The 22,180-nt window shown below is 40.4% G+C and overlaps 1 protein-coding gene across 5 annotated transcripts in view; it reads left to right on the forward strand.

Moving 5' to 3' along the window:
- Nucleotides 1-22,180, forward strand: part of Osbpl8 (oxysterol binding protein like 8) — a 138,006-nt gene that overhangs the window by 38,324 nt on the left and 77,502 nt on the right. For 2 of the 5 annotated variants that reach the window (XM_021173759.2, XM_029482543.1), the window contains exon 3: nucleotides 17,021-17,057. The exons of 2 other annotated variants lie outside the window; for them this stretch is intronic. In XM_021173759.2, the coding sequence (XP_021029418.1) occupies nucleotides 17,021-17,057 (37 nt within the window). Of the gene's footprint in view, nucleotides 1-17,020; nucleotides 17,058-20,358; nucleotides 20,534-22,180 lie in introns of all 5 variants that reach the window. One more of the 5 variants, XM_029482547.1, reaches the window with a different exon arrangement.

A 22,180-nucleotide genomic window follows, 5' to 3' on the forward strand; every position in this document is an offset into this window, starting at 1 on the left:
TTGTTCCTGTTAATTATTTATTCTGTGATATATTACAGTTTATTGTAGAAAGGATAATACTGATAGTTTCAATATAAACTACAGAAATATGAACTTCAACTTCACTTATGGTTCACTTTTGAGTTATTTACTTACAAAATAGCACCTTTGGACCTCATGCCCTGAGCCAGCTAGTGGATGAGAACTTAGGATCTCAAGATTTTTGGCTGGACATCTGAGCTGAGTTGGCTATGTTGGTATAATCCTATCATCTCGGTGCTCAGGAGGCTGATGCAGGAGAATCATGGATTTGAAGGCAGGTTTAACTAGTGAGACCCTGCCATAAGAAAAAGGAGAAAGCTCCGCCTTGGTGTGATGTGGGAAATGAATAAAAATAAATCTCCAGGGTTACAGTTTCCTTATGAATTATATAATGATAATTGTAACATCTATCTTAAAAGAACTCTCTCTAAAGCTCAATATGAGGAGAAGTCTGTGAAATCTGTTTATATACATTGGATAGTTGTAAAGGCTTTATGTTTTTGATTTTTATTTATGTGTATGGGTGTTTTGCCTATATTCGTACCTGGTGATGTGGAGGCCAGAGGAGTGCAGCAGATCTCCTGGGACTGGAGCTAACGACAGTTGATAAGCCATCAGGTGGGGGTAGAAAGTTAGCCCAGGTCTTCTGAAAGAGCAGCTAGTTCTCTGTCCACTGAGCCATCTTTCTAACCTGGAAAAGCTTTAAGAGAATATGAATTGGGCCCAGCAGAAGTTGGAGTAGCAAGGGCTTACTTGATTGAAAATGAGCAGGAGAACATTTCAGGATTTAATAGGAGGCGAGGACCACCAGGGAATCAGGTGTTAAAGTTGAAAGTAAAAGTTGAATATGCTAGGTTGGAAATGAAATGAGTAGTGTTTATGTGGAAAATGATTGCCACAGCAGATAAAGACCAGGTTTACATACAGTGCCAAAGCAAGGGTTTTGGACTTGATATGCAGATAATGGTAATCCTTTAGTATTTTCATTGAGTAGCTGGAATGAGTTTGGGAGCAGGGTCTGAAATGTTTTGGAGACTGAGGACGCTGAAGCACGTGGGGCCCTGAGCTGCTGTCAGGCATCTTCTGCCTTGCTCTCCACCGGATTTCCTGAGGCAGGGTCTTTCACTGAACCCGGGCTTACCATTTTGACTAGACTGGCAGCTAGCAAGTCTACAGAATCCCTGTCTCGTAGGCACTGGAGTTATGGGTGTGTGCTGCTGTGCTTAGTTTTTACATGGGTGCTGAGGGATTGAACTCTGGCCCTTATGCCTACATAACAAGCGCTTTTCCCATTGAGCCATTGAAAAAGAAAGAAAAACATGGCTATTTTAAAATTTGCTTCCCAGTCCATTTCTTGAATCAGAATTAGTAGAGGATTGCTTAGATGTAGATTTCTGTTTTCTTTCCACAAAACACTTTATAGATGGCTTTGTGTATCACCACCAGGAGACCATGGTGTTTTTCTTGTGGAAATGGGAGTCACTGACAATCATTGCCCACATCTGTTAACTCAGCTAGCTTAGGAAAGTGAGGGCTTGAGAGGTTGACTATAATGATCTTTAAGCTAGGCAATTAACTGATCACATTTTGTGATGTATTTGTCTTCTAGACTATTAGTTTTTCTGCTATTTAAAAACTTTACTGCAGGTCAGGGAGGAAAGGGTGTATTTGGCTTACACTTCTGTATCACTGTTCATCATCAAAAGAAGGCAGAACAGGAGCTCAAACAGGGCAGGACCTAGAGGCAAGAGATGATGTGGAGGCCATGGTGGAGTGCTGATTACTGGCTTGCTCCTCATGGCTGGCTTTCATAGGACCCAGGACTATCATCTGCACTGCCCACAATGGGCTGGGCCCTCTCCCATTAGTCACTAATTAAGAAAAGCCTTACAGCTGGATCTTATGGAGGCATTTTCTCAAATTGAGATTCCCAGATAACTCCAGTTTGTGTGTCAAGTTGACACAAGACCAGCCAGCACACTGAGACTGCTACAGAGAAACATTTTTAAAGGCATGGATAATTTGAAAGACAGTCTTTATATTCTGTGTATATCTTTTCTAAATTACAAAAGTTATGTTAATAACAATTATTTGTCATTGAGTTCCCAAGTGGGAAAATAATATTTCCTATTTCCTATTGGACAGGTACTAAATATTCCATCTTTCTAAACACATTTTTGTTGTTAGAGATTAACATTGTTCAAGGTTTGAATAGTACAGTAATAAAATTTGCCAGGTATGTGGTTGGTGAGATGGCTCACTGGGTAAGGGCACTTGCCACCATGCCTGACAGCCTGAATTTGATCTCCAGAACACACATTCTGGAAGGAAAAATCTGACTCTTTAAAAAGTAAAATACAGTTAAAATAAAAGTCAATGTCTTGTTAGAATTACATAATTTCATGTTGATATTCAAAGTAGGTCTACCTACTTGGAAAAAATAAAACAACACATTCCAATACACAGTGAGACGGTTCAATACTTTTGGGGAGGCCAGTAAAAAGAAGACTTAGTTATAAGAAAAATAGCCAGTTCTCTACACAGTCTAGCAGCAGATTGTGTGTTTCGATTTGCATTTTTGGTTGGAGATTTTTTTTTCCCTATTGGTGGTGATAGAACCCAGGGCTTTGAACATCCAGGTAAATGCTTTACTGCTGTAACGACATCCCCAAGCCTGCTTGGGAACCTTAAAGTAAGGTCCTAGGATTTTTGGATTCCCAAAAGGCTTTCACAAAATGTGAGGTCACAATTACCTTTGTAATTACCATGGTATTTGATCACTTTTTGCTTTTTCTTACTTTCTTGAACCTGTAGACTGATCTGGTAGTTACTCCAATGTATGTTTGTGAAATCTTGTGATTTCATTTTTTTAGTTTAATTTTTTCCACAGGCTATTTTGGCCTTTTAAAAATAGGATGTATTTGTTTCAGTTTATGTGAGTGGGTGTTCTGTTCAAATGTATGTCTGCATACTGGTGCCACAGAGATCAGAAGAGAGTATTGGATCCCTTGGAACTGGTGTTATGGATGGTGTGAGCCATCATGTGGGAGCTGGGCTTGCAGCCTGCATCCTCAGCAGGAACAAGAACCTGTGCTCTTAACTGAGAGAGAGCCACTCTCCATCAGCAGGGTTTACTATTAAAGTGATTTCCTTTTAGACTTGCAGAGAAGTTAGTTACAAAGATGGTTTCTATATCTTCTGTATCTACTATTCCCTATTATTTTATATTTAGTATGGTACATTTGACATAATGAATCTATACTGATTTTTATAGACACACATACACATGGACATATATGTATGCATATAGGTATATAAAATTATCTATGTATGTGTGATATCTGCATGTGTACCTGTTGGCATATGTATGTGGCTGTGCACACACAAGAATATGTGTATGTATGGGCCAGACAGGAATGATTTTTTAAAATGGTTTTTCATATTGTTTGCAATGGGATCTCTCATCAAGAGCTCTTTTGGAGCTCTCTGATTCATTAGGCTGAGTGACTGTGATGGTTTGTATATTCTTGGACCAGGGAGTGGCACCATCTGGAGGTATGGCCTTGATGGAATAGGTGTGACCTGGTTGGAATAGGTGTGTCACTGTGGGTGTGGGCTTAAAACTCTCACCCCAGTTGCCTGGAAGTCAGTCTTCCACTAGCAGCCTTTGGATGAAGATGTAGAACTCTCAGCTCTGCCTGTGCCATGCCTGCCTGGAGGCTGCCATGCTCCCACCTTGATGATAATGGACTGAAGCTCTGAATCTGTAAGCTAACCCCAATTGAATGTTGTTTTTTTATATGACTTGCCTTGGTCATGGTGTCTGTTCACATCAGTAAAACCCTAAGACAGTGACCAAGTAAGCTTTCCTCAAGGCTTGTCTCTGCTGGAAGAGCCACAGGGAAGGCGAGAGGGGTAGGAGCAGGAAATGAGGGTGGTGCAGTGATACACACGTGGGAAATTTCTCAATACCGTTATTTTGCATGCTGGCTAATTAAAGAAACAGGAATAGAAAGAAATCTTACCTGTTAGACATACATGAAGATAAAATTGGAGTGGAAGTCTAATAAAGTCTACCATTTTATCTAACAAGAATGGAGCAGTCAAAATGTTCTCCTCTAGACTCAGTAGGTTTTCATTTGCTTATAGCTGTTCAGCATATATCATGTTGAGTGTGGTGAAGGAGCACCATGGAGGGAGAGCAAGCTTGAGGATGACTTCCTGTGTGCTGTGGGGCAGGAGGCAAGATGAACGGCATACAAGATGCAGAAAAACTACTTTGCTTAAACATTCACCTATGATGTTGGATAACTTAATGTGCTTCATTGAGCACATTCCATGAGCACAGTGTCTTGCAGTCATACCTGCACCATTGGCAGTAGGTTTGGGGCTCGCAGGCAGTGCTGTGTGCTGCAATAGAGGAATTTTCCGAAGTATGCTAAGAGATATGAGTACCAACTAAGATGTAGTAAATGTCTGCCCTGCCTCAGATACGATTTGAAGTGGTTTCCAATAAGCTCATTTAACTCTCTCAACTTCATGAGAGAACTGTCACTCCTGCTTAATGGATACGGACAAAAGTAAATTAGTTTCTTTCTTTTTTGGGGGGCGGGGGTTGAGACAGGGTTTCTCTATGCAGCCCTGGCTGTCCTGGAACTCAGGCTGTAGACCAGGCTGGCCTCAAACTCAGAAATCTACTTACCTCTAACTCCCAAGGCTGGGATTAAAGGTGTGTGCTACCATTGCCAGACCATAAATTGGTTTGTTAAGGCATATAATTACTAAGTAGCAGAACTGGGTACATTTTGGCTCTGTAGATCAAACATTTTTTCCTGTATCTCACCTATCCTAGAATGAGATCATACAGGGGCTTGAATGTTAGTTTTTACTCTTTGGGATTTTGTTTTTAAGATAGTATTGGACCATTACATTTTCTGAACCAGATGCCAGGCATTGTGGTGTGTATTTTTTATCTTAGCACTTGGGAAGCAGAGGCAGGGAGATAGATCTTTGTGACTTTGAGGACAGCCTGATTTCCCTTGAGAGTTTCAGGACAGCCTGGGCTACATAGAGAGACCCTGTTTAAATGAACGTGAAACTAATTCAAGTGATGTGATTTAGGGGAAATCGTCTTGAGAAAACTGTGGAATATTGAACTGACAATCGGCCGAGCATTGGAGTTTTTCTTTCTTGTTTTGTTTTGAAATAGGTTTTCACTGTGTACCCTAGGATAGTGTGAAACTAGGAATGTAGTCCAGGTCTTGAACTTGTGGCCAGTCTCCTACCTCTGCTATGATTTCAGGTTTGTGTTACCGTGCTCACTCTGAGCACTGGGGTTATCTAGTGTGCTTTATGAAATGCCAGTGCATGGCTACATCTTTGTTCATTTCACCAGAAGGTGAGATGCAGGCATCAGTTCCTACTTGTTCCCTAGGTGATTGCAATTGCAACCGGGATTGGCAATGGAAATAGAGGCTACTGGTCACAGTAGAGAACACGCTATCTAAACAGCAGTTTAAACTGTAGGGTAGCAGTGTCGGTATAGAAAATGTGTGAAAGAAATTAGAGATACATAGGAAGACGACCTGAAGAGTAAGTGACAACAGTATCTATCTATCTATCTTTCTTTCTTTCTTTCTTTCTTTCTTTCTTTCTTTCTTTCTTTCTTTCTTTCTTTCTTTCTTTCTTNTCTCTCTCTCTCTCTCTCTTCCTTCCTTCCTTCCTTCCTTTCTTTCTTTCTTTCTTTCTTTCTTTCTTTCTTTCTTTCTTTCTTTCTTTCTTTTAAGGATACAGAAACTAATATTAGGGAAAAGTATAGCTTTGCTTTTTTATTTTTATTTTTTTAAGCAGGTATAAAGTGGACTCAAGGCTTCCATATCTGGTAGTATTTTCTATCTGTGAGTTTGTGAGCTTTAGGGCTTTAATACATGGACCATAGGAGGTGGGTTAAATGTATGGGCAGATTATAGTGTATGATGCAGAGAGGACCAGAGGAGTCAGTTATTTTAGAGGAAGAGAGAAAGTGTTGTTAGAACATGACTTTAGAGAGAATGCTTGGCTTTAGGGTTGAAAGGAACATAGTTCCCTTACTGTCTTTGTGAAGGTGAGGATGCCACTGTGGGCAGAGGAGCAGCAATCTAACATGGTGCACCAGGGACCTCAAGCACATTTAAAGGTCTAGTTGGACCAGTGGGTATGAGAACAGTGCATAGTGATGAGCTTTGGAGATGGATGCTTCTCTCTTGACTTGGGGTTTTGTTTGCTTATTTTGAGATGAGGTCTCATATAGCCCAGGCCGGCCTTGAACTATGTATAAGAAGATGATTTTGAACTCCTGGTCCTTCTGTCTTACCCCCCAAGTGCTAGCATTAGATAAGCTCGTTAGCTCTTTATTTCATGGTGGTTCTTCCATGATTGTCACCCATCACTTGTTTCTCTGTTGTTCCAGTTACTGTTAGTTCTTAACCCTTTTTTACATCAGGGCTTTTTCAGTTGCTCTACTTAGTAGATATAGTGGAGTTATGGTAGTACTTCGAAAAGGTTCCATTTAGTATCTGATGTATATTTGGTACTTAATGCGAGCACTATTTTTAGAAAGAACCATTAAGACCCTTGGAGTTTTATGATGCCATAGTGCAATAGTTAAATAACTTGGCCACTATTTCTGTTTGTAGGCAAGTTGGACCTAGCAGAACCTTAACATTGCTTATTTCACTGCAAGACTTTTTTGTTTTGTTTTACTGTTCTCTGTGGTCAAAAGGCATCCTAGATGCAAAACTCAAGAGAATATTAGAGTAACTGAAGGATTAATAAAGTGCCCCATCATGTGTTCTCTAGGAGCTGCTACATCTTTTAATAGTTTTCTGCACCCTGCTTTTTCTGAATTTTGTTTAACTCCCCCATTAGATTTTTAGACTATTGTTGTATTACTATACTTGTGTGGTAAAAAAAAAAATTTTTTTCTTGCATTCTTAATTATGTGCTCTATCCTGAGCTGTGTATCTCACACACTTTCATGGGAATCTCTATAAATACCTTGAAGTAGGTATTCTCTGTAGAAATGAAGAAAATGGGATCCTCAAAGGGCCATTTGAGTAAGGTCCCTTAGCCAGGCAAAGGGCAATGCTGAGATAAAAAGTACAGATATTCTAACTGTTTTTGTCATTGTATGCAAAGACATATTTTTATGTCATAAGCTCATCTGTATTACACATACTCTCTTAACCATCCTTTTAAAGTATTTTGTATTCAGTAGCTAATGTAGTGCACATTTTGAAAATTTTGTGTGACATGACACTTCCCAGAGTTTGATTCTCTCAAAGCTAATTGTGTCTTTGTGTCTGGTGTTCATTTGATACTGGGCACTACGTGGTTTCTGAGGCCTGGAGAACAAGTAACTACGTTCTTGTCTGTTGTAGATTTATGAGTCACAGAAATCAATATTCCCATAGCATTAGCAATCTTGTCTATGGCTTTGTAATATCCAGCAAGGCATACTTTGCCATTATTTTTATGCTATAATTTTTAGAAAGAGAATAGACTTTTAGAAACTGAGAAGAAATTTGTTATTACATCTTCATTGGTCCTGACTCATTTCTTCTCTCCCTTCCTCCGTCCCTCCCTCCAACATAAAATTCACGGATCTGTGTAAACAATGCTTATCATTTTCCAGGTGAAATTCCAGGTAAGCTAAGTTCTTTTACACTGAAAATTTAAATGGTTCAAACCCATCCTGAGATTAAGCTTACATTGTAAGATCTACTGAAATGTTTACTAACCTGCATTTCTAATATAACCGGTTCTCATATCTCACCTGGTGTGATTGTGGTATGACAGGTGGTTTTGGTTGTATTGTTTCCATAACCTTTCCAAATAACTGGTTGATTGAGTCAGATTTAGAGGAAAAGATTTCATGACGTCAATGGCCGGGTTTGTAGGTTTAAGTCTTTCATGGGCAGTTGGGACATTTCTTTGCTTTATGACCACAATTTTCTTTCTGTTGCCCCACCATTTAAAAGACATTAGTTAGAGTAAGAAATCATATTGATCAGCTTTTGAGCTTCTCTCTGTGTAAGTACTTTGATGAAGGGGGTGGGTTTAGTTATGACAAGAATTACCAGTTATGTTCCATCACTACAAATGAGTTTAGAATAGTGGGAGAGAATCCAACTGGGTTGTTGATGACAGCTGAGGATGTTTGTAGGACTGAGGCAGTGTCTGTGTTGTGGCTACCCTGGTCTACATGCCTTAAGACAAAAAAAAAAAAAAAAAAAGATAGAGTTCTTATACTCTATATTAATTCTTTGTGTGTCATATTAGATGTGCTGGGTAGTTTTAGATCAGCTTGACACAAGCTATAGTCATGTGAGAGGAGGGAACATCAATTGAGAAAACACCTCCCTAAGATCTCGCTGTAGGTAAGCATGTAGGGCATTTTCTTGAACAGTGTTTGATGTGGAGGGCCCAGGCCATTGTGGGTGGTGCCATCCTTGAGCTGGTAATCTTGAGTTCTATAAGAAAGCAGGATGGCCTAGCCACAGAGAGCAAGCCAGTAAGCAACAGTCCCTTATGACCTCTGCATCAGCTCCTGGCTCCCAGGTTCTCATTTTCGCTCCTGTTTTGACTCCTTCAATGATGAATAATGATCAGGGTTTATTTGGCTTATGCTTCCTTTCAAGACATTAGATGTGCAATATATTAACATTTTGGAAATAAAAGAGGCTAGGCAAGTTTTACTCGTATTAGAAAAGTTGAACTAATCTGTTTAGCAGATAGGAATGCAGAAAACTACACATAAGAAATTTCTTACATGGGTCTGGTAAGGAGGCTCACTGGAGAAAGGGCTTGCCACGTGAACCTGACGGCCTGTGTTTGACTCTCAGAACCCACGGAAAGGTGAAAGGAGGGGACTGACTGCACAGAGTTGTCCTCTAGACCCCACCTGCACTCTGCCACGAGCACCTCCCATATCCCCTACCAGAAATAACACTAAACCTCACTGTGTGTTAAGATTATAATAATTATTAAGTCCCTTTTCACTCATGTGCTTATCCATTCATTATTTATTGAATGTCTATAATATGTCAGATTTTTTTGTTGCTTTAAAGCAGTAAAAATAGAGTTCTTACTTATAGTCTGTTAATTCTTTGTGTGTCAGATGTGCTGGCTAGTTTTAGATGATGTGAGAGGAGGAACCCTCACTTGAGAGCATGCCTCCCCAAGACCTGGCTGTAGGTGAACATGAGAACAGCATCAGTGAACACAGCAGTGCACAGGCCCATTCTCAGTGCAGTGGAGTAAGGTCGGGATGGTGAGAGACAGTCAGTGTGGGGAGGAAGGGAGAGTGTGGCAGCCTGGAGAAGGAGGGGCATATAAAGAGACTTCTGAAGCAGCAGCTTTTGAGCAGAATCTTCAGGACTTACCCGTCTTCCCTTTTCCCATACCCCTTTCTCTGGTGGAGATTGAGCATGGGCCCTTATACAAGTCAGGAAGTGCTCTGCCCATTTCTGTACACTCTGTGTGTACATTTTGAGGTGAGATCTGGGTCTGCTTGAGTTCTTTCGGCTGGCCTTGTGATCATTCTATAACCTAGGCAGACCTTGAATTTGTAATCCTCCTGCCTCAGGCTCCTAAGTAGCTGTGATTACAGACTTGCAGAACCAAGCTTGGTTATAAGGGTTGTTTTCTGACCAGAGAGTGACAGTGTTCTTAGAACTTGTGGGTCTGTTGAGTTGGCCTCTAAATGCTAGGTGCAGGGCTGGTGTTTCAAGGAGTAGATGGGACTCTGGGCTCTGCCACAGTCCTGCCTGATGCTAACAGAAGTTATGCAGTGCCGTGCACGTGGGATAGCATGCTCATACACGAGGCAGTAAGGAAAAACACTCTGAGGGTCAGAAGGGAAGGATAACCCAGATTGAACTTTGCTAACAGAATTGATTTTGTAAGTCTGTTATAAATGAATTATATGTTATACTGCCACTAAGATCAGAGGATTTTCAAAGTGTTGGGCAGCTAAACAAAGAGAAAGCTTGGGGTGGAGAGTGGGGGCATGTGTGACACAGATGACAAATCATGTTGCATAATCAGTTCTGGCAGTCAAAAAGTTAAGTGGAGTTTTTAGGCTTTCTTATGGGAGATCAAAACATTTCTGTGGGATGAATAATTTACCTGAATTGTAGGTTTTAAGTACCAGAGTCTGAGGCATATTTTGTTAAAAAAAAAAATAGTGTATCGAATGTTTTTGAGTGGAAGAATATCACAGTCAACTTGATGGTTTAGGAAATTATCTTAGGTTGAATACTCTCCAGCTTGGTTCTTTGTGTTGTCATGCTTTGAAAGAATACACATAGTATACTTAAACAAAATGTTATTAAATTTCACAGTGGCTCCAGAAAATGATAAAGTTTAGTAACTAATGCATTTGCAGAGGAGGAGAAGAAACTTCACCAGAGTTGATGGGCTGTTTTGAAGAACTATTAAAATCGAGTAGTCCAGATATAACTCATTTTAGTGACAAGGGAATACGATGCATACTTGTGTTGTGTTGGTCTTTGCAGTAGGCAGCACATTTTATCACCTTTTGAGTTTCAGTATTTAGCGTGGTAAATGAGTGGTATGAAGTCATTATGGATGCAGCTTTTGAAGGGTGAGCAAGCACTGAACATGGCATGCTGTTAGTGTCACGTTAAAGAAAGGCCTGGATCGAGAGAGCATTGTTACAGAGGAGAAGAATAATTAAAACTTAATGACTTGATTAGAAATGGAGATGGGGTGGTCTGTCTGAGTGGGTGGGAAAAAAAGATGGATAAATGGGAAGAAAACTGGGTTCTGAGAGAGAGCTAATAAGTGTTTTGTTTTTCAGGAAAAAAATGCTTTCTAAATAAACCTAAAAGCCTTCCTTTTGTAACAGAATTTTAGAACAAGCAGTCAATTGCCGAGCATGTCCCAATGCGTGGGTAGAAGTGTTTGGAGAGGTAAGCTGTGTCTGCAGAAGAGACTTGGAAGTTATCTGGGTAACAGGGCTGGAGGCTGCTCTGATCTCTCACTCACTGAGAGGACACACAAGGCAGGGCTACGTTAGGATATTTGGGAAATACCAGTAAAGCCCTTCATAGAAAAATGTTGATAGAATGTAAATCATACCAGATGAATATTCCTTCCAGAACATTCCAGAGAGAACTTTATATCTTGACAGATGATTTTATATAATTTCCTGAAGTCCCAGGATTTAAAAGAGAAGGAAAGGATTTAGTTTAGTTCTCGAGCACCCTGGCCTTCCTCTCCATGTGACTTTATAGAGTATTGTTTCACCACTTGTAGACTCTGGAGATTCTTTAATCTCTGACCTCAGGAATTTGAGATAAAATTGCTCCTGAAAATTTTTTAAAGATCATGCAATATTCAGAAGTTGCTGAAGTTGAAGAGACAGTGAGTAATGTATGGTCCTTCATTTAAGACGCTAACAGTGCTGGTTTTTCTATGGTTTTAAGTTTGAAGTGGATATTTTCCACTGCACTTTACACATTGTCATTATGCAAAACATCCAGTGTAGTTATAGGAAGATCCATTTTGTTTCCATTTCTTATTTCTCTATAAAAGTAATGCGTAGTAGTGTGCCATAATTGAATACTATGCAAAAAAATACAGTAAGTAAAACTCTTGCCTTCTAAATATAACCACGTTTTGGTGCATCTTTCCTCGGTGTCTTTGTATTTGTCTTACATTAAATGTTGTAAAATGGACTGAGTACCTAGAGGGCCGACGCACAGTATTTACTCAATAGTGATAAGCTCTAGTTCCCAGAAAAAAGGGTCCTTTAAAACTTTCATGTAAAACTAAAGTATAAACTGTGCACATTTTTGCAGAAGATGACAATAATATGAGAAACTCAAGCTAAGTATAGAGAGACTCGTGTTCTAAGAACACGTCAGTCCCAGCTGCATTGTATGTCCATCCATCACTGAAAGAGAGTGAGCAGAACACCTGAGGTGCGTTGTGTAATCCTTCCCAAGTGGGTTCTGGGCGCTGCCTGCCATGGGAGGAGTGCTTCAGAGACTTTGAGCTGCTGGCTGTATTGGGGAAGACGAGCCACCAGCTGCGGCCTTGCTAGATAAGCTCTGTGCTTTGCCTTACACTCACCAGATAGCCTAAGCCAAGGCACTGCATATACAGGGAAGAAAGTGTATGTAAAGCTCTTGATAGATACCAGTGTCATGGAGTCATTTCTGTACCACAGGGCGATTGTTGTCTTGGTTTGTTGCGATGGAGTAGTTATTAGTTTGAAGGGCTTAAACTTCTACTTTGTCATTTATGTAGAGTATTCATAGATGAGTGGCATACATTTAGATATAAAATAAAATTAGATCCCATATAACACTTTTTATGGTGCTCATAGACTAATGATTTAAATAATCTTGTAAATATTTAGTGATTCCAATCAAAGTGTTTTGTAGCACACAAATTCCTAAAAAAAATTTCTAGCCACATTAGTTGTTTCTTTTTAAACTGCATTCAATCAAATTAGAAGACTTATTTCTGTAACAAATTACTGAGATGAGTTTGAATATTTATTGAATTAAAAGAGAAAATGTTTTATCCTATCTTAATGGTCATTCTTTAAATATACCGAGAAGTTTCTAGATTCTTTGAGATGTGAGTAGTATCTTAGTACTTTAGTGAACGCCAATGAGTGCCTAGCTTATATTAAAAAAATGTATAGGATGCTTATGTAGAGTTATTCCACATTAGATATTTCACAGTCTTTACATATTACACAACATGGTACTGCATCCTGAAAACATAAGGATAACAAACTAGTCTGTGGTCCACTTAGTGCTGAAAGTTACTTGCCAAGAGGATGCTAACTCATTGTAACTCATTTCCCATTAGCATCGTGCCATGGAACGCCTCTCAGCCATGTCTTCTGGGAATGGCTCTGAAGCCATGCAGTGTGCGTTCCCATTGTGCTTCAGCTGTGCTTTTGAGTGCTTCTGCCTGAGTCTTAGATCTGTTGTCCATTATAATTTGGTTTTCTTGTGATTGTTCCTTTATACTATAGAGCATCCCTGTCATGGCATGTGTCAGTCGTCAGTGACCAAGGCCTTGAGGTCATAAGCTAACTCACAGATACCATCACTTGTGCTTTCTCGACCAGCCTCACCCTTTTCTCTGTACAGATTTTACACATCCAGCTGCCTGCCTTCTTGGCATCCGCTTGGATGTCTTCCTGAGCCCCTTGGAGTTCTCCTTGTAACAACTGCAACTGCTCAGCTAATGGCATTTCCGTCATGCAGGCGCTCAATTCCGACCACTTGACATCATCTCGATACCCTGTCTCTTGCCTCCTACTTGGTCTGCTTGGAAAGTCAGCTGTTGTACTTTCAAAAAACTCAGAACTGAGAAACCTTTCACCACCTGCACTGCTGCTGCTGTGTTATCCCCAGGTTGTCTCAGTAAACGCCATACATACTCCTGTTCTTAGAGCGTTTTCGGAACAGTAAGTTGGAACAATTCTGTTAAAATATAATCAGAGACCATGTCAGTCCTTTTCTCAGAACTGTTCATTGCTTCCCTGATCCCATTCAAAATACAGCCAGAGCCACAGCAAGCCTAGGAAAAGGCTTCTATAGTGGAGGATCTTGTGCTACACTGACTGCAGTGTTCGTATTCTTTACTCTCCTGGTGTGTCGAGCTTCTGCTGACACTCACACTGACCTCCATACCCTTGGCAGTGGCTTGCATAGCAATCCTGTGTATACAGTTTTCCTGCCCTGAGGAGCCATCTCTGGCAGTTTTCTCCTACTTGTGTGTGGACACTGTGGTAGGTGCTGTTGGGCTTCCTGTCTGAAGCTTTGAGCTCCTTTTCCTTAATGCTCTCTATGCCCCTGTTGTCTGCTTGCTTTATTTTTAAGCTATGTAATATACTATGAATTATTACTATTTATGACCATGTTCTTTTATACTTCCCTCACTAAAATTTAAGTACCACTTTGACAGAATTCTGGTTTTGGTGGTGTGTGAGTCAAACCCAGGGCTGGAGTTAGGCATACATTTACCACTGAAGGACAAACTCCAGCCTAAGACAGGATTTCTGTCTGTTTCATTTACTGCTAGGATCTTTTGGTGTTTAAAATATGTGTCTATAGTTGTTACTCAGTAAATATTTATTGGCTGTATGGATAGTATATATTTCAGGTCATTACTCACTGTGTCAAACTGAACCAGTTAGGATTAATCCAATGGCATAAACTGCAAATAGCACAAACATGCTGAAAGGTGTAATGTTGATATTATAATGCAATTACTGGAACAATACTTCAAGTTACTGTCTATGTTAGAAATCAGTTTTGGAGAGTGAATGGGTAAGGAATAGAAACTGCACAAAAGTCAGCACAGTACTGCTAATCAATAGAATTGGAGAGTATAAAACAAAACTGTGCAATGAAAATGAGCTTATTAACCATTTACTCCAAATAGAAGATGAATTCTAAAACCTTCAAATATGTTTGTAACGTGGTTTTATATATGCATATGTGTGAACACCATGTTTACACTTGTGTGTTTGTATGTGATTAAAACTACAGTTTTCCCTTATGAAGTTACTGGTAAATCTAGGGGGAAACTAATAATGAAAAAAACCTTAAAAAAAATTTTAAAAACATTTTGTGAAGACAATCCCAAATGGTCTCCAACGGTCCTTATTCCCTTATTCAGGGAAAGTGAGGAAGAGGAGAGTCCCCTCCCTCCAGAGAGTGCAGAACCACTGAATTTCCTTTTGTTTGTTTTACCATGGTTTTGGCAGGGGTTGTTTTAAGACAAATGTACATACAGGTTTTCTCTAAATTTATCATCACAAGAAGAAATTTAAAAAAAATAGATGTTCTTGAAACATTTACAAAGTTGACTATAGTTGTCTCTGTCAGCTTCCTGCCTTCGTACAGTTTTCTTATTTATTACTTATTTATATATTATTATATATAATATTTCATATTATATTATGATCACAGAATTAAGTCATATTAAACAGTGATCATTTATTTCAAATTTTATGAATCAGGAATCCAAGAGAAGTTTATCATGTGGCTGCAGCTTGTTGGGAGGTTGCAGCTAAGAATAGGGAGGGATTCTGTCGCTGTCTGCACTGATGACTGCTTGGACACGAGGGATCCTCTTTAAGCTTACTCCATCCTCACCTCAGTGTGTACCGAGGCCTCTCTGCAAGGCTGCCTTATGGAGGGCCGCCATAGACATTTACCTGTGAGAGAGCACTGAGACAAGACCCAGTCTCAGAAGAGGTTGCCATCCTTTTGCCATTTTTCTCTTCATTAGTAGTGAGCGAGGCATGGCCATGCATGCTTTCAGTCCAGGAGCTGAGGCAGGAGGATCAAGGGTTTCAGAACAGCCTGACATCATGTTAAAATCAAGGCTATACCTTCTGCACCCAAAGCAAAACTAACAAAAGGAAATTCAGAGGTTGTGTATACTCCGGAGGAGAAAGGGTTGTTTACTAGGAAATGAAGAGCACTGGCTGTTATTTTAAGATTATTGTCTTCACAAGTACTTTTGCCTTTTAAACTTTTAAGGTGTATTTTTTATTTTAAAGTATGTCTTTATTTGTATGCCTTTTGTGGGTGTGTGCGTGTGTGAGTGCATAAATGGGTTCTCTGGAGCCGGGTTAGAGGTGGCTGTGAGTATTCCTCTGCCCCAGTGTGGGTCCTCTGGAAGAGCAGCACGTGCTCTCTATAGCCGAGCCATCTCTCCAGTCCTGACTCACACACACTTTAATCTCTGACCCCTTTTAATCTCCTCCGTCAAGCCTGCTGTCTGTAAGGAGGACTTGAGCACATGAGTTCATTGTTAGCGGAGCTGTGTCTGTGAAACGCAACTCTGTTCATAGAAGAATAAGCATGGCTTAGCATCTGAAGAAAAATAAACGGAGACCAGAATATGATATCCACAGCTACCAGGCTAGGGAAGTTTCTCCAAGGAGATGACAGAGCCTGCAGCAGAGGGCTCCCTCGCCTGGTTTTGTCCCATTGTAGTTACCTCTGTGCTCGGAAACCAACCGTCTAATCAGGTTAGGTTTGCTTTGTGAGGTGCTGGGTGCCTGAGAGCTCTGTGCTACGAAGGGAGCCCTAGTTATGCTGTCAGTTTCTAAAGAGTTTCTAAACAGAGGTCTGCAGCTATTTCTCTGTTGTCAGTCTTAAGTTCTTCATTCACTTGGTGTGGTAGAACATAGGAGATTGAAGGAGGAGGACTGTGGGTTTGAAGTCAGCCTAGGGTACTTAGTGAGGTCGTGTTGGGGTGGGCAGCATGGATGTGTCTTTTGACTTCCTAAAGGATTAGTAGCTGTAAATTATGCTTGTCTTTAGTCAGTCCTAAGAAACTTATCCTGGGGTTATTTGTCTGACAACTGTTTCTCTTTTTATTTTTGCCATTTGGTTTAAAAATGATCTATTTTATCGATGTCTTTGTAGAACCTATATCTTGCTTGACTTATAATATTCTAACACTAAGTCTCTGTAGAGTGCTCTAATGGTGGGTATAACTAATGCTTACTAGTGGTTGAGTGTTAGGTACTTCTAAAGCTTTCAATTTAAAAGGGTAAGTAACCACGAGTGAGCTTAGATTTCTGAATGGTCCTCCTTCCTGCTGCTTAGCCCTCTCTTGAACTGTAATGAGGAGAGACGCTTGCTTAGAGTAATTGTAAAGCAGCGGACTCTGGTGACTCCGCTGTCTCTTCGTAGCTTCACTTCCCCAAGTTTAAGCAAATATCTGGTATCACCTAAGCCAAGGTTTAGGTGTTGTTTTGTTTTGGGTATATAGAAGGAAATGCCTTATAAATTATGATGACTGAAACTACTGTGCACGTGCCTCCTACTCACAGACTAACGCTGTTCCTCTTGTCCTTTTGTCTTACTGCTGCTTCCGTCCGTCCGGTGTTTGCTTCTCCCTGGTTTGGATTGTGTGTGTTTGCTGCTCAATTCCTCTGCCTTAAAAGCTTCTTGGTGATAGCAAAGATGTCCTTGGGCCTTCAAGTAAGTAGCTAACGTTGGAATGTCATGTTTTAAGGACACAATAATATTGTTGATGTTACTTACAAATGAAAAATAGTGTTTCAGTTTTGCTTGTGAAATGCTCAGTGACCAGTGTTCACCTGCTGCTATGATCTCTGAGAGCCACAGAGTCTGTACGTAATCACAGTCATCCAGAGCAGTGGCTTTCAACCTGCAGGGTCAAACCACCCTTTCATGCATTGGAAAGCAAAAGATTTACATTAAGACTCAGGACAGTAGCAAGATTACAGTTATGAAGTAGCAATGAAAATAATTTTATGGGGGCTAGAGGGATGGCTCAGAGGTTAAGAGCACTGACTGCTCTTCCAGAGGGCCTGAGTTCAGTTCCCAGCAACCACATGGTGGCTCACAACCATCTGATGCCCTCTTCTGGTGTATCTGAAGACAGGTACGATGTACTCATATAAATAAATAAATAAATAAATAAATAAATAAATAAATCTTAAAAAAAATAGGTTTAAAAAGAAAAATAATTTTATGGCCAGTGTCACCACAACATGAGAAACTGTATTTTGGAAGCATTAGGAAAGTTGAGAAACCACTAAGTTAGAAGCTAATTCAATATTTAGTAAGACCTCCTCCTTACAAAAGGGACCTGGGACCTACTTACTGCCTTTTGAAACTGAGAACGTGTTTTCATTTATAGAATTTTAATAGAGTAATTGGGTTGTCATTTTTGTTTGTATTTTGGAGCTTTTTATGAAAGCATGTTTTATTTTAGAGGCCTAGAAACCCTTTAAGATAAATTATATTCAATTTACTGTAACAGATTTTGCTGGTTTTGTTTTTGTTTTCTGGATAGGGATGGACATTGTGGTGGCTTTTGAATAAGCACAGCAAATAAAACATGCCACCTCAGATGGTTTTAGTCCATTTAGACAGTGACGGGAGCAGCTGACATTAGAAATCATAGCAACACTGAACTGAACAGTACTTCCGAGATCAGTTCATTAAACCCTGATCCTACAGGGTAAGCCTGAAGCTCAGCTCTGCAGAAGCACAGTCCACTAAGGACTACTATTACTATGCTAAACACTGAGAGCAAAGCATTGGTGGTCGAATTCTGGTCTAACAGAGTAATTAAAATTTTATTCCATCATAAATTGAACAGAGGTTTTGATTTTTTTGAATGACAGACACATTTGAAACTAATTTCAAAGTTTGTATTTATATTTAGTAGTCATCTCACTGTTGCAAGCCATCTCTGTGCTCTGGGCCTCATTTTTGAGGGGATTCAAAGAAAGGGAATGAGCAAGATAATGGCAAAAGTTCTTCATAATGAGGTTTCTGATGCTGTTCTAAAGAGAGGGCAAATGGTGACATGAATGTGGTTACATAGTCACATAACAAAGCCATCATTTCTATAATTAATATATATATATATGATGTATATATATGTATGTATGTGTGTGTATATATATATATCTTTGGTCTGAAATAAATTAGAGAGAATATTTAATTTTTTATAGAAAGCTAATTTAAAGTAATACACTATTTCTTTTAACTCACAGCAGTTCGTTCTTATAATATGATACATATTACATGCAATATTACCAGGTAGTAGAAAACAAAAATAGAAGAACATAAATCTCTTTGTACACATTTTTTTTATTATTCCAAGAATATTTTTAAATCCTAAAACTCCTTCCAGATATTACTAAATCTTACTACTACCTTAATTTTATATAAGAAAGGCTGAGATCTTGAGGGCAGTCAGGCTGATTTGCAGATTACTTAGGTATCTTATGTTAGCTCCCATGCAGCACAAGAGAAATGGCAGAAGTTGCAAACGCCTGCCTTTAAAGTCTGATGAGTCGCTGCGGATGTAGGGAGGGTGATCGGTTACCTGGCACAGTAACTGTTAGTCACTGCTAGTTATGCCAGTGTGCTTGCTGTGCAGTTGGAGAAGCTACCGAGCAGCTGCATGCACTATAAGTGGAGCCAGCAGGGGGCACTGTAATGTCACCATCGGCAGGTGAGTCACTTGTTAAGAAGCTGCGCTGCCACAATGATTCCTTTGCCAAATAGCTTTTCACTTATTTAGCAAATAGTTATCAGTTGTGCCAGTGGAAACACACAACAACAAAGTCATTGTTCTTCTTAAGCTTCTGTTCAGATACTGCACTGTTATAGACTTCCTGTAGGGCACTGATGATTTGTGTTATGAAGAGAAATGTTGATGAACTAGTTGAGACAAAACACACAGGAAGATGGGCTCTCTGTCTTACTGTAAAGCAGTCTGAAAAAGAGGTTGCTTGAGAGCTGGGCATGGAGACACAGGCCTGTAATGCCAGACCGGCAGGAGCACATGAGGTCTCTCCACTTTGGGCTCTTCTTTGGAGAAGCACATAGACACTGGGTCGGAAAGGTGGGCAGAACTGTTTTCCTGTGTATGTAGTGGAGTTACTTAAACACATGCCTGTGTGTACTAACAAAATGCACAAACATGCTGTAATCGCTTCCTTTTCTCTAGCTTGTGGCTCTCCCCAGACATGATGACTATGTTGTGGGTTTTTTAATCTTTTATTTTTTGATTTTTTTTTTTGCTTGAAAAGGGGTAAGGATTTGTTTTTAAATTTAAATTTTTTTAAATTACACATGTATCTCAGGGTGTGTGTGTGTGTGTGTGTGTGTGTGTGTGTGTGTGTGTGTTAGCGCCCATGTGGTCACAGAATGCTTTTGGAGGTCAGAGGACGATTTGTGTATATCAGTTCTCTTGTCCCACTATGTGGGTCCTGAATGTGGCTCATCACACTGGGTGGCAGGTGTCTTTACTGCTGAGCTTGGCTTGCTTTTTATTTCTTACACATTTTTTTTTTTCTGATACTAAAGTTTAAATCCAGAACCCCCCTGTCATGCTAAGCATGCGCCCTGTCAACACTGGTTTTTAAGCCCTGTACCGGAGTGTATGTAATATGTTGGGAACTGGCGTTTTGTGGTTGATGTTCTGTTTCTGTGACTCACGCATGCTGTTTGACCCAGAAGCAGACGACATATGCTATTGTAGCTTATGCTTGTGTCACAATTTATTAACCCACTTTAGTATTTTATTTTTATGAAACAGAGTCACTGTGTAGGACTAGCTTGGCTAGAACCTACTGTGAGGAGTAGGCTGCTCCTGAACTAACAGAGATCCCCTTGCCTCTGCCCTTGGAGTACTGGGATTGATGATGTACACCATCCTTGGATAACACATTTAGTTTGTTTCGTTTTAGAATTATTATTGTTGCTGTGTTTATGAGTGTGCATGCTCTGTACCTAGTGCCAACGGAAGTCAGATGAGGGTGCTGGACCCCCTGGAGCTGGAGTTGTAGATGGTTGTAGTTGCCATGTGGGCATGGGAATCTAAAGCCGGGGCCTCTGAAGAGAGCTAGTGCCCGTAACTACTGAGCCATCTCTCTAGTACTTCTCACCTCCTCTGTTTTATTTTTTAATTGGTGAGTATTTAAGCTCTTTGAATTTTGTTTTTGTTTTACTTTGTTTGGTTTCTGCAAAGCATTGTCTTAGTTAGGGTTTTACTGCTGTGAATAGACACCATGACCAAGGCAACTCTTACAAGAATGTCTTAGTCAGGGTTTCTATTCCTGCACAAACATCATGACCAAGAAGCAAGTTGGGGAGGAAAGGGTTTATTCGGCTTACACTTCCACGCTGCTGTTCATCACCAAAGGAAGTCAGGACTGGAACTCAAGCAGGTCAGGGAGCAGGAGCTGATGCAGANNCCATGGAGGGATGTTCTTTACTGGCTTGCCTCCCCTGGCTTGCTCAGCCTACTCTCTTATAGAACCCAAGACTACCAGCCCAGAGATGGTCCCACCCACAAGGGGCCTTTCCCCCTTGATCACTAATTGAGAAAATGCCTTACAGTTGGATCTCATGGAGGCATTTCCTCAACTGAAGCTCCTTTCTCTGTGATAACTCCAGCTGTGTCAAGTTGACACAAAAATAGCCAGTACAAAGAACAACATCTAATTGGACTGGCTTACAGGTTCAGGGAACATGGCAGCATCTAGGCAGACATGGTGCAGGAAGGGCTGAGAGTTCTACATCTTCATCTGAAGGCTGCTAGCAGAATACTGGCTTCCAGGCAGCTAGGATGAGTGTCTTAAAGCCCATGCCCACAGTGACGGACCTACTCCAATAGGGCCACATCTTCTAATAGAACTACTCCATAGCCTGAGCATATACAAACCATCACATTTCACTCCTTGGCCCCTATAGGCTTGTCCAAACATATGAATCTATGATGACCATACCTAACCATAGCATAATACAAAAATACATTTAGTCCAACTTCCAAAGTCCCCATGGTCTATAGCAGTCTCAACAATGTTAAAAGTCCAAAGTTCAGTCTCTTCTGAGAGTCAATCATTTAACTGTAATGTCCAAAGCAAGACAGGAAACCAGCTAAAAACTCCAAACTCTGCGTCTCCGTATCTGATGTCAAAGCAGTCTTTACATCTCCAACTCCTTTTTCATCCTTGTTAACTGCAACAAACTTCTTTCTCCTGGACTGGTACCACTCCCTGTTAGCAGCTTTTCTAAGCAGATAGACCATGACTCTGGCATCTCAAACATCTTAGGCTCCTCCAAAGGGCTGGCATCACTTCTCCATCTCTGTTCTCTGTAGCACTCTAAGCTCATGTTGATCCACTCCACTGCCACTGCTGTTCTTGGTGATCATCCCATGGTATTAGCATCTCCAATACATTGAGGTCTTCTGCTGCAATGAGGTTTGACCAATAGCCTCTTATAGGCTCTCTTCATGGTGCCAAGTCTCAACTCATTTGCATGACCCCTTCAGTCCTGGGCTGTCAACTGCAACTGAGGCTGCACCTTCACCAATGGCCTTCCATGGCCTCTCAAAGTGCCAAGCATCAACTTGTTCTTTATGACACCTTCATGCCTTCAAAACAAACAGGATGAGGGTCTTAAAGCCTACATCTACAGTGACACACCTCCTCCAACAAGGCCACACCTACTCCAGCAGGGTCACACCTTCTAATAGTGCCACTCCCTAGGCCTAGCATATACAAACCATCACAAAATAGTTTTGTTTTTTTTTTTTGGTTTTTTTTTTTTTT

The sequence above is a fragment of the Mus caroli genome, chromosome 10 (genome assembly GCF_900094665.2).
Source record: "Mus caroli chromosome 10, CAROLI_EIJ_v1.1, whole genome shotgun sequence".
NCBI lineage: Eukaryota > Metazoa > Chordata > Mammalia > Rodentia > Muridae > Mus > Mus caroli.